The sequence below is a fragment of the Pelophylax lessonae genome, assembly GCF_965119305.1.
Source record: "Pelophylax lessonae genome assembly, chromosome: 9".
Classification (NCBI taxonomy): domain Eukaryota; kingdom Metazoa; phylum Chordata; class Amphibia; order Anura; family Ranidae; genus Pelophylax; species Pelophylax lessonae.
In genome coordinates, this window is record NC_138776.1 from 240,078,523 (window position 1) to 240,091,283 (window position 12,761).

The window sequence follows — 12,761 nt, forward strand, 5'->3', positions numbered from 1 at the left end:
TGCGCTGATTTACAAATGACATTATACACATTTTTTTGAGCTTTATGCAACCTGCCATCTACTGTTCTGGCAGTGGTAATTTTTTTAAAAGTAATGAGTAACTATGCAGCACAAAAAAAAAATACTTGAGTAGAAGTATCGAAATCATCGAAAAAATGTAGTGAAGTAAAAGTAGAAGTAGGAGAAAAAAATTCTACTCTAGGAAAGTACAGATACCGCATTTCGGTACTTAAGTACAGTACTTAAGTAGTTCTACTTCGTTACTATACATCTCTGCCTATGAATTTACCTAGCACCTACCTAGGAGGGTGCTACATAGCTATAGACAATGTTGAGGATTCTGATCTTCTGATACAGCCAGGCTGTTGATTCACTCTGCACAGGCCCCCAGAGCTGGTAGGTGCAGGGCTCCCATCGTTAAGCACGGTGTTTGGCTGTGCAGTACTAATGTCATAGAGAGCCAGGTCTACTGGCTCCCAATTGACAGTAGTTGACCGTGAGCTGTCAGTGACCGCTTGGTCAGTTTTGCAGGCACTGATGGCGCACACGCCACAACAATACATTTAAGACCCTGGCGCTAAACAGCCACTGCTCATTTCAGTTTTTAATTGGCTGCAAAATAAAAAAAAAATTCAACAGGGCTGGCCCTACCATGGGTCTAGCTCGGTCTATTGAACCCAGGCGGCAAATTGACGCCCAAGATTTTTTTTTCAGCAATTTGCAGCGGGTTACGGGCGACATTTCTCAATCTCCTACTGCTGTCTGTGGTGCAAACTGAGTATGAGGCGGAGCGTCTCCTCATGTGATCGTGGTGTGCGCAATGACGTCAGACATCAGCACACTCCATCTCACGCAGAGTAGGCTGGATCTTTGAGGACAGACAGTGGGTGTTTGGTGGTCTGGTGGTGAGTTATGGAAGAGGATAACAAAAAATATATATTTATATATATATATATATATATATATATATATATATATATATATATATATATATATATATATATATATATATATATATATATATATATATATATATATATATAATATAATTCCTAAAATGTATATAAAATGGGTTTGGGGGGCCTTTTGGTGGGCTTGTTTTTTGTTGGGAGGGGCAGAATTTAATTTCTGGACCCAGGCAGCACAATGTCTTGTGCCAGCCCTAAATTTAAATGTATGTATTCTGGCCTGAAATGTGGCTAGATATTACCTATCTAAGATTATAGAGTATTTTAACAAGTACTGTGCTTTTTTTAAACTTTTTTTTACAAAAAACATTTGATTTCTAGTAAAATTCTAATATAACAGCCAGTTGATTTTCACTGTTGGTTTTTCATAGTTTCTTGAGGATTTCGGCTACACACTGGATAATCCAAGAACCTGCAGATGTCAGGAGTCCTCTACCCATGGCTTGGGTCCTGTGGCCAGATTTCTGCATCCTATATTCAAGTCTTTTAGTGGACAATATGACCGTGGCTTGAGCGGGCTACACAGGAATCTGGCGTGAGTATTTAGTTACATCTGTGATGAACAGTACAGGAGATATAAGGCCATAGCCACACCAGTGCACTTTTTTTTTTTTTTTATAAAACTTTTTTTATCCCCTTAAAGGCTAAGCCTTTTTCTGACACTTCTTGCTTACAGGTTAAAATCCATATTTTTTGCTAGAAAATTACTTGGAACCCCCAAACATTATATATATATTTTTTAGCAGAGACCCTAGAGAATAAAATGGAGGTTGTAGCAATATTTTATGTCATACTATTTGTGCAGCGGTCTTTAAAACGCTATTTTTTTTTTTTTTTTTTAAAAATGTTTTTAATTTAGCCTAGGTTCACACTGAATGCATGTTTAAAATTGCTCGAGTTCAGCTGAACTTGATTTTAAACTGGGATTTCAATCCGACTTTAGGGGCAATTTGAGAAACATCTGTGCCAGTTTATGCACATATGTCTATTGAAATTGCCCCCTAAATTGCAGTAGTAGTGCAGGAACTGCTTTTGGGAATTAGTGTGGCATTGCACCGGTTTGGACGTTGGCGGCAATAGGCTCTGATTTGGCATGAGATTTGACATGTCAAATCACATGTTAAATCGGCCCAATGTGAACGGGGGCTTAAAAAAAAAAAATAAATTTGGCTCAATTTTTTTGTATAATGTGAAAGATGTTACACCGAGTAAATAGATACCAAACATGTCACGCTTTAAAATTGTGCACACTTGTGGAATGGCAACAAACGAAGGTACCTAAGAAATCTCCATAGGCGACGCTTTCAAAATGTAATGGTTACCAGTTTAGAGTTCGAGGAGGTCTAGTGCTAGAATTATTGCGCTCGCTCGAACGATCACGGCGATACTTCACATGTGTGATTTGAACACTGTTTACACATGTGGGCGCGACTTACGTATGTGTTCGCATCTGCGCATGAGCATCCGGGGACAGGGGCGCTTAAAAAAAAAAAAAAAAAAAAGAATAATTTAAACTGTCCCTTTTTAAATTGTTTAACATTTTTTTCATCACTTTTATTGCTGTCGCAAGGAATGTAAACGTCCCTTGTGACAGCAATAGTCACGTGTCAGATATTTTTACTAGAATACCCCAAATCCCTCCTTTGCCGTTAAAAGCATTCAAATCACCAAGTTTTGAATACTGACTTTTTTTTTAAATCTGGTGGGTTTAATGCTACAGTAAACCGGAAGTGATGTCATGACATCTCTTCTGGGTTTCTAGATCTGAGACTCGATCAAAGTTGATTCCGCCTTTGTTCGGGTCTCCCGCCAGCCCGCAGTCATGCCAGTCGCTCAGGCCTCCCAGTGGGATGGGAGAGCCCGGGCGAGCTGCAGCAAGAGGGGTGGGGAGGGGGGGCTGCTTATAATAACAGCCAAGTGGCTGATTAGCCGCATTGGTTGCTATTACAAGAAAGCCGATTGTTGGCTCTAATAAGCTACAACATCACCTCGTTACAACCACTATAAGCAGAAGGCCACACATATGCATTACGTCAGCCTGAAGCGGTTAATATATTAATCAAGGCCACAAAAAATATAAAACTGCTTTGTGTTCACCAAATGTCTCTGCAAACCCAGTTATTGTATTCTACAAAAACTGTGCAGAGTTGTGGGCGTGACCCAGCAGGCTCCTCCCCCTAAAGACTGCCCTGCAGGAGTGGGTGAAGTTGAGACCAGTCCCCTTGCGCAAGTTGAGGGAGCAGCAGTGACTTGTCTTTATTACAGGGACCTCCTGCACAGAGGCAAAGTGTCACGCTTGATTACTGCTCTGATCCGGAAGAAATGTGCAAGGCACACCGCGATTCAAGTAAAAATACCCATGGTTGTTGTGTTCAAACCAGTGGCGGTTGGTGCTCAACTTTGTTTTGTTTTTTTTGGGGGGGGGGCTGCAAACAAAGCCACCGGCAGGTCCGCACTCACCCTATCCACGGTCTCGGCTTCCATGGCTTCTCTTCCCAGCTAATCTGGTCATCCACCCTCTGTCCTGCAGTGGCGGCTGGTGCATGAAAATTTGGGGGGGGGGGGGGTCACGGCAAAACCAACACCCCCCCCCCTCCCTCGTGTTGGGTGGACAGCAGTGAAATCTACCATCCCCTCCTGCGACCGACTGGCGGCTGTCCAGCCGAACAGCCAGCATCCTCACCTCCTCCTTCCCCGAGCAGCTGTGAGTGTCCTCCTGCCATACGTCTTCTCCCTCTTCCTGGCCAATGGCCAGTAAAATCGCTTCTCTTTTTAGCCAATCAGGAAAGGGGTCTCACGACCCGCTTCCTGATTGGCTGACAGGAAAATGAGTGTGATAGCGAATATTCATTCTCTATTGTCATACAACTGGGTGGGCTCAGGTCGCAGTGCTCTGCGTCCCAAGCCCACCCTTTTTTGAAGCCTATTAGAGCCTCTGGCTCTAATCACGTGCTTAAAAAAAAAAAAAAAATCCCCTATTGGAATCCATGCGTCCGGCGCCCTGCATGTAGATTAGGGGGGCGGCACCCCCAATGGATGGGCCCGCCACTGCTGTCCTGATTGGCTGGGAGGAAAAGCCGAAAGACAATAGCAAATATTAATTTGCTAATGTCACAAGTGGGTGGGTGAGCCTAACCTTTTTGAAGCCAATTAGAGCCTCAGGCTCCAATCATGTGCTTCTAAAAACAAAAACTCATAGAAACCTAGGAGTCCGGTGCCCCACATGGAAATTAGGTTGGGGGGTGGGGGGCAGCGCCCCTTATGAACCAACCGCTGCGGTTTTAGACAATATTTGATTATCCTGGATTTCAGCTTGAATGGATAAGTTCACCTTTGTGAACAGAGTTCTGTGAATGAATGCACTACAAGTCCTGACATCCTTTGTGGTTGTCGGCTTTTAGTTCCTAATTAACCATTGCATTGCAGTTCTGGAAGGAGATGGTGACCCTGGGTGATGCCTGAATAAAGATGGTAATGTACTACTTGAAGCAGATAAAGCCGGGGGGGGGGGGGGAGCTGTGATTTTTTTTTTTGTTTTAGCAAGGGCATCAGGGCCATCTTAAGAGCATTAAAGGGGCCCGGGAAATGCAGTGCACTGGTGCCCTGCCTACACAATCACCCACGAAAATAAAAATACAAATTATCGATAAAGCGACATTTATCGGTACAGCAGTGCCAGGCTAATGACAGCTTCCAAGTTCAGGGGCTGGGTCCAGTGAACACACACACGGACGGGAGTCAGACTCGACTGTCCGGACAGGCATTCCTGCAGTTGTGGGGTCCCCCTCCATGACCCAAGTGGCCTGACAGCAGCACGGGGCCGACAGGCGCTTGCCACCTGCAAGTTTGGCAGCGGGATGCACATAGGAATCGGGACCAATGCTTGGCTGGGGTTGGATCGCTGGGCAGGTGGCGCCCCCAAGGCAAGGGGGCCCCTGGGCGTGCCCATTCGGTAAGATGGCCCTCAAGGGCATAGGTGTGTTCATCATGTGTACAATATACATTTCAGCCTGGAGAGCAGTTGACATGAGTACTGTGCTTTTTAGGGACTGATGCTAGATCTGCTTTAAATGGGAATAATGGCAGAGCTAATAAAATCCTTAAATTTAACCGAATAATACTTTTTTCACAGTTCGTGCAAGTGTGCTGAGATTTATTTATTTTTTTTTTTCAGATGCCCATTTGATCTGTTACACAGTTGGTTCTTGAAGCTGGAATCTGCCCATTGCTGGCATCAACTTGTCATGGTGGTGCCATGGCTCCAAGATCTTCTGGAGGTGAGTGACCATTCCTGATCTTCTGTTCTGGTCAGTGGATTGTCATTGTAGCAATTTGATGGGATATGTAGAATCATGACTACAGTGGGTAATTTTTTTTTACTGCTGTCTGGTGTTCAACTGGAGAAATGTCACCTTGCTCTCGGTCCTGGTGAGGGGAAATCCTAAACGGACAACAATAAAAGCGTGTTAGGTTTGTGGACGGCTAGAATCCCCAGCTTTTTATTATCGGTGTACTCATAGTGGACTTGACTTTGCCTCTCATCTGGTGACAATGTTATCCGAACAAGTGGGTTGGTGGATCTTCCAAATGAGGTCTCCACGCAATAGAAACCTGACATATATTCTAAGCCTTCCTCACTATATCCAAAAACGTTTGGCGGCGATTACTTTAAAGTTGCTGATCCTCTCTGAAATCAGCAGACACCTAGACTGAGCAATGTCTTGGCTAAACCACCCTCCTGCACCAACCTCCTGCACAATCTAATCAGGAACACTTTAAACCTAAGTATCTGTATCCTAAGATAGACCAGAAGACATTTGTTGGTTGTCGGGATTGTATCTTCATGCCAAACTCTTTAGATGTCTGTGCCCATACTATAGTTGCCAGTAGATGGTAGTCTGAAAATGGTTGGCAATCCCAATCCACTATCCTGTTTCTACATAAGCTTTCTGCACAAAAACTTAGTAGGTAGTAGGTGGAAGGACATAAAAATTTCTTGATTCCCCCATCAACACAGTATTAATGGTGGAATCCTACCCCCCAACAGCGCTATCGTGTTTTGCCAGCGGAGAGCCTTCCCTGCCAGCAGAACACAATGGTCACTGTTGGCAATCGCCTACAAAACATCCAATAGAGTGGTTGTGCTGAAGTTTATCTGGAGCCTGCCTATAGATCGAATCTTGCTGGGTCCCTCCTGAACCGGCTGAGATTCGATCGATCTATGACTAGCTTTAGTGTACTAAAATTTTGTATATTTTGGCAGTCAAGTGGATTAATGATGAAGGAAATTAGATGACCCTTAGTAAAAACTGAGGGTCATGGCAATCAGCAGAACAGAGATGGGGGCTGTGACAACTCAACCAGGACAGAGGCTTTTGGTGGTGACTGCAGGCTAGCCTCTTGCCTACCGACTAGGGGCCCTGGCGTTTTAGAGAGCACTACGCTTTGGGAGGTGTGTGCTGGGAGTAATGTTACTTTGGATTTAAGTCCATATCTCCCCAAAACACACTCTGGGAACTGGAGGGCCCATATACATATTTGGAGTTTCTAGGCCCAAACCAGCAATGACTGCTTCACACTGAGACTCATAGCAGATTGTAATCTCATCAGCTCAAAGCAAACTGTCGGTAGTCACCTGATATAATTTGTTTATTGTAAGTAGGTCTCTCCCATAGTGTGCCTCCCCCTCCTAGGTGTTTTTCTCCCATTAATTGTGATAATTAATTCACCTATTTGTCAGTCTGCTAATCTCTTGAGCAGATGATTAATATTTTGACCACTGTATCTTGTTCAACCATTGTGGGATGTTTACACTTATGATAATGTGTATTGTACTTGGTATCCAGGGTGGAGGGGCTTGATGTTGTATAGTCTGGGTGGGCACTGAGTCACCCAGGTGGCTAGTTTTATAATGTATGTAGTATGTTGGTTGTTCCTTTGTGTTATATTCTTGTTTACAGTTTGTATTGTTAGAGTAATATGATCAGGAGGGGAATGCCCTCCTGTGGGGTATAAAGTATGTCTGAGTTTCAATAGTCATTCCTTTGGATTTTACCTCCCATCTTGTCTGTGTTTGGTTGAGGTAAAAAGTGCTGGTATTCGCTTTCGATCTGCTTGGAACAGTTTGGAGGGAGGGTTGCAGTGTTTGGCGGAAGGAAGCACCTAGTTGGGGTGCCAAGTGGTTCCGCCACAAGGGGCTCATAAGCTTGTGCCTCAACCCCTATTGGTCCTTGCGTTAAAACAACCTCTCTGGTCTTTAGAGACACTCAATTGTAATGGGATGGCCCCAAACCTAACCTTTAGAGAAAGTCAAGATTGGCGTATAAAATTGGCTGCCAACATCACTGCATTGCTAATTTTCTTTCTCTGCTCATCATTCTTGTTTGTATTTACAGGCCAACAATACTTTTTGGGCGCTTGGACCACAGGAAATGTGTGTATCGTGTAGGAAGTGGCAGGCCGCAGGGTCAGATAAGATGGTAAGGGTTGTTGATTATTTAAATACCTAAAAGAATCTCTGCGCCAAGTGCAAAAAAGAAAAACAGCAGCACACTAATCGTCCAAATACTAGACAAAAATGTATAAGCAACACAGGGTGTGGCATCCTTTTTAAACATGTAATGGTAATCCAAATTAAACTTGCAGAACTGCTCTAAGCTGGGACAGAGCTCTCCCCGCCGGTTGCAGTAAAGGGAGCTAGCGTTGGTGCACCATAAGAGGTGTAAGAGCATTATCAAAAAAAGAAAGGGCGCCACTCACCTACTCAGTGCATTAGTATGTAGATAAATGTAGTCTCAGGCAGAGTCACTCTGTCACGCCCCCTGATGTGTTTCGTCCCGGTAAGCAGGGCAAAACATGTCAGTGGGACGTGGCTGGATCGACGCTGACTGAGGCCTCATTCACCTAAATACTAATTCATACGGTTACTGAGTGGTGCCCTTTCTTCTATTAGGTATTGGTAATAACTCAAACCTACACACAACCTAAAACATCAGGTAAGTAAATAATTTGTGGCGCATACATCAAGTCCATATGCAGATCTAGTACAAACCAAAAAATAGTGCAAGTCCCACTCGTAAAGTGCAATATATCTTGCAAAGTTTCCAATCTTGTGAAAAGCCCAAAATGCCCACAATTACATGGGAAACTGATGTGCATGTCAGTGTCGTTGTCCCCCATGCTCAAAAGCTCCTGACCATGAGAAATTGGAAATCCCAACTATCCCCTAATCCTTCAGAAGTGCTCTTCTTGGTCAAAACAAACTTCTCTTATGAAAAAGCCCTTCCCATTAGTAATTCATACTCATCCTTTTCTAAGGTTTGGCAACTCTTGATAGAGTTCTGTTAACACCTGAATCCCGGGCCATTGTGTCTTCTGGTTTCAATGATGCTTTACCACCAATTTGTCTATATATCACGATCCAAATGAGTTGTGTAGTATTTGTTCTTCACTCAGTAATACCTTTACCTTCCAGGCTCATAAGGCATTTACATGTTTTTTCCCCTTGTATGTGTGTTACTCTAATAAAAACTTCTTGAAATGAAGAAAAAAAAAATTGCGCAAGGGATTAAATGTGCCTGGCTGTCATATAGCTATGGCATCCACAATACTCCACGAAAGTCAGAAAACATAAAAAAAATACAAAGGCAAACTTACTAGTGCAGTAGTTTGGAAATAAAATCATGTTCACCATTCACATTCAAGAGATGAAGGACCAACAGTTGTAATGAACAGCACTGTGACTCCACCGGTGCGCGCTATGTCACATAGCAAGCCTCATCCGACACATTTCATCTCTACACAGACCACATCAGGAGAGAGAGGCCTAACTCATCTATAATTTACCCTTCAAATGTCAGAGGTGTCTGTGTAGATTTTAATCTGTATTTAGTGTCATGATGTAATAGTATTAGGGAAGGACTAATGATGGCGGATTTTCCCTGGCCCACAGTTATTAGCATTTAGGACTGACACTTAAAAAGGAAGGGCATTAATCAAGCAAGATTAACCTCTAGTTAAAAAAAAATGCACTTCTAGTTCTAACATTCACCAAAATGACAGGTAATGAGTCTTGACTGGTGGTAGTAGGACATTCTTACATTTTATCCTGTCCCGTGCCATTAGCCTGCAACTGAGGACCGCTGCTCCCTATATTTGTATTTTATTTTTATACATTTTTTTTTTAATTTGGGGTATATCCATTTACTGTCCAATTTCAGGGTCAATACTGTTGAAGTGTGTATTGGACTCTGTCCTGCATCAAATTTACAGTATAAAAAGCTTTAACAACCGTTTCATAGACTTGTGGAAAAGATTTCCATCCTAAGGAAAAAATGTCTTAATCTCCACATATGACAATAACTAAGAAGCAAACCGCAGATGTGAATTTACTGGCCTTTGTCCTGCATTTCTTCCAGTTCAAGCCCTTGTTCCACCAGCAGCCATATAACCAATGTTTAGGCATTGGTCACCTGGGGCCTCCAAAAGGTTCCAGATACGTTCACCTGGGGTCTCCCAAAGGTTCCAGAAACGTTCACCTGGGGTCTCCAAAAGGCTCCAGAAACGTTCACCTGGGGTCTCCAAAAGGCTCCAGAAACGTTCACCTGGGGTCTCCAAAAGGCTCCAGAAACGTTCACCTGGGGTCTCCAAAAGGCTCCAGAAACGTTCACCTGGGGTCTCCAAAAGGTTCCAGAAACGTTCACCTGGGGTCTCCAAAAGGTTCCAGAAACGTTCACCTGGGGTCTCCAAAGGGTTCCAGAAACGTTCACCTGGGGTCTCCAAAAGGTTCCAGAAACGTTCACCTGGGGTCTCCAAAAGGTTCCAGAAACGTTCACCTGGGGTCTCCAAAAGGTTCCAGAAACGTTCACCTGGGGTCTCCAAAAGGTTCCAGAAACGTTCACCTGGGGTCTCCAAAAGGTTCCAGAAACGTTCAGAAGTGGAAGAACTGTAGAACAAAGGTAGGCAAATTACTTCTGCTATTTGAAGTCCACTCTAAATCTATATCTGTAGGGACGTTTGCAAGTAGTGGAGCTGCAGAGTTAAAATCTCCCCAACTTTCAAGCCCTTCCATTTACTGGACTCCGCTTCTTTCACACACACCACCCCCCAACCACCACCGCCCTCCCCTTTCTAAAACAAAAAAGCAAATGGGATTTGCTGCCTCGAAATGGCAGAACTAATGTACACATTGTACGTGGTTTTCTAAGATATAATGTCTAGGAATGTACTTTTTTAATGCCATTATTATTCCATTTACATAGAATTGTGTAAGAAATGTGTGTTCATTGCACATGGACCCATGTTGAAGAAATTATTTTACAAAAAAAACTCCCCGGCTGAGTAACAAATACAAATCTGAAATGTTTTAATGCCTCGCTGTGCCTAAAATGTAAAAAAAAATAATAAAATCTTAGGCTATAATGTTGACCTCTCCTGTTCCCCAGTGTCCCCCTGCCTCTTGGAGGCTCCCTGCTGATTTTATTTTTGCGGTGGTGGTTCCTCCCACAGGTGCGGGCAGACAGTGTTTATGGTGGTTGGTACAGATTTTGTGGGCTCGGTACAGATTTTGTGGGCTCAAGTCCAGAAAGACTGAGGAGGTGGTTTGGTGAAAGTTTTTGAAAACTGACAATTTTTGATTTTCAAAAAAAGGAATCTAAAAGGAAAAAAAAACAAGACCTAAAATAATGAAGCTCAGTTAAGGAGAATAAATCCTGAGGAAAAAACACGTATCATTCGTCAACGTCAAGCTTAATCATTATTGCTCAAGACTGTTGTATGTCAACCAGGTTCCAGTTATGCTGCCATGTGTAACCCATCAGAAATTGGCTCCATATGAGGCACACAAAAGGAGAGAAAAAAAAACGGAAAAAAGGGGGGGGGGGACTAAGGAAAAAAAAAGGGGGGGGGGGAGAAACTAAGAGGCGAGAGAAAGGAAGAGATACAGGGAGGGTAGAGGGCAGTAGAGAACATCCACCTGTGTCAAAATCCCACTGAAGTCCACAGCAACCACCTAGTCATATCGCCATTAAGTCAGGGGAACGGAGGTCAGGGGCGTTTCCAGTATATCCCATAATTCCCATACTCGGTTAGGAGCTTCAAGAGAGTCAGTTAGTGAAGCAGTCAGGTACTCAATCCTCTTCACATCTCGGGTTTTAGAGTGCAGTTCAAACAGCGAGGGAGGTTCCTGCTTTTTTTAAGAGCAACTAAGCATTGTGCAGCAGTCGGCACGTTCAGAAGGAGTTTCTCTATCGCTCATTGACAGACGTAGTCTTCTTGATTCTCAAGAGCTGGGTTATGTTGTCTCCGCAGGAGTAGGACTAGGCAGAAAGACAAAATGTTCTGGCTCCACCTTAGGGGCAGTCCCTGAGGGTATATCCTCCCTCTCTCTGCTACAGGGAATCAGTTTTTTTCTGTCTAGTCAGGAGTAAGGACCTAAGTTCCTTGCTGGGATCTTTTGGTCCTGGCAAGACTTTTTTTCTTTAAGAAAAAGACATTTTTTAGGTAGTTTTCTCCAGTGTTTTTTTCCTGTGAGATCTTCAAGCAAAAATGCCGGACTGGGCGACACTGGTGGTCACCCCAGCCGGCCTACGAGCGCGCGCAGACCATGGCATTGCGCTTGGTCGGCCGCGACATATTCAAGTAAGTATGCGGGGCCGGGCGACGGGCTGGATGTTGAGATCCAGTGGTCACCCCGGTTTCTGACTACGAGCGCGTGCAGACCAGAGCTCCGCGCTGGGTCGGCCGCGACGGAGTCCCAGTGGAGGGACTGACCTTGCGAGTTAAAAGTCTCGCTTGGACGCCAGGTACCAGAGAGTCGAGGCGTCCAGAGTGGTCCACAAACCCCCACCCCGGTGGAGAGGGTATTGTGAAGAGAGGGTGCCTGTCGGTTCGGTATGGTGAGTAAACGTTCCCTTTTTTCCTCGTTATGAGGCAGTATGTATTATGGGCCCCTCCATATATGGTCAGTATATATCTGATACTTACAAGTCCCCCTTATAATACAGCATGTGTTTGTGGGAAGTGGACTTGGTTTTAGAGCTAACACTCTACCCAGCAGACTGTAACATTACAGCAGACATAGGAGGTATAATCCTACCTTATGTGTAGTGTATCTCCTGTAGATCCATATATCGCCTCTTAGCAGAGATGCAGGTGGATGTGCTGGGAAAACGATTTCGGCGGTCCGCCGCCATTTTGCCGTAGACCGAATGCATGTATGTCCTCAGGTCACGCCGGCCGCCATGTTTTTGGAGTCTCTTCTATGGGGGCGGCCATGTTTTGTGAGCCCAGCTACCTCGTGGAGAGCTGGAAACGCCGGAAGGCGTACACAGGGGGCGGAGCCACGCCTTCTACCCGGGAAAAAGCAAACAGCTCCTTCCAGTCTGTGTAAGACAGACGCTGACTGCAGTTGGTTGGAAACTGCACTGCATCGGTTGGTGAGCCTTGGGGGTCCCTCTCTCTCTCTGTGGGATCGAGAAGCAGGTACTCTGAGGGGCGCTATTGCGCTAGGGGGGAGACACAAAAAAAAAAAAAAAAAAAAAATTTTTTTTGTTTTGCTGGCAAAGGTGTCCTGTATTAACATGGACCCTGCCACTCATGTATCTCCTCCGGATCCCCTCGAGGGGTCTGCGGGATCCTCCAGCACCCCATTGACAATTGAATCATTGTCAGCTATTATGGAAACTTTTGTGTCCCGGGTAGAAGTGGCTTGTCAGGGACAGGGCGCAAGAAAGAGACCCCCGCCTAACCCCATATTATCTGAAACCTCGGATTCAGATTCTGAGCCCATTTCTG

The 12,761-nt window shown here is 44.5% G+C and overlaps 1 protein-coding gene across 1 annotated transcript in view; it reads left to right on the forward strand.

The window, feature by feature from the left end:
- LOC309563344 (kinetochore protein NDC80 homolog) overlaps positions 1-12,761 on the forward strand; it is a gene marked incomplete at both ends in the record, with an annotated part of 49,505 nt that overhangs the window by 8,017 nt on the left and 28,727 nt on the right. Inside the window, 3 exons of the mRNA XM_082267738.1 lie at positions 1,340-1,503; positions 5,143-5,245; positions 7,364-7,447. Of these exons, the coding sequence (XP_082123864.1) occupies positions 1,340-1,503; positions 5,143-5,245; positions 7,364-7,447 (351 nt within the window). The remainder of the gene's footprint in view (positions 1-1,339; positions 1,504-5,142; positions 5,246-7,363; positions 7,448-12,761) is intronic.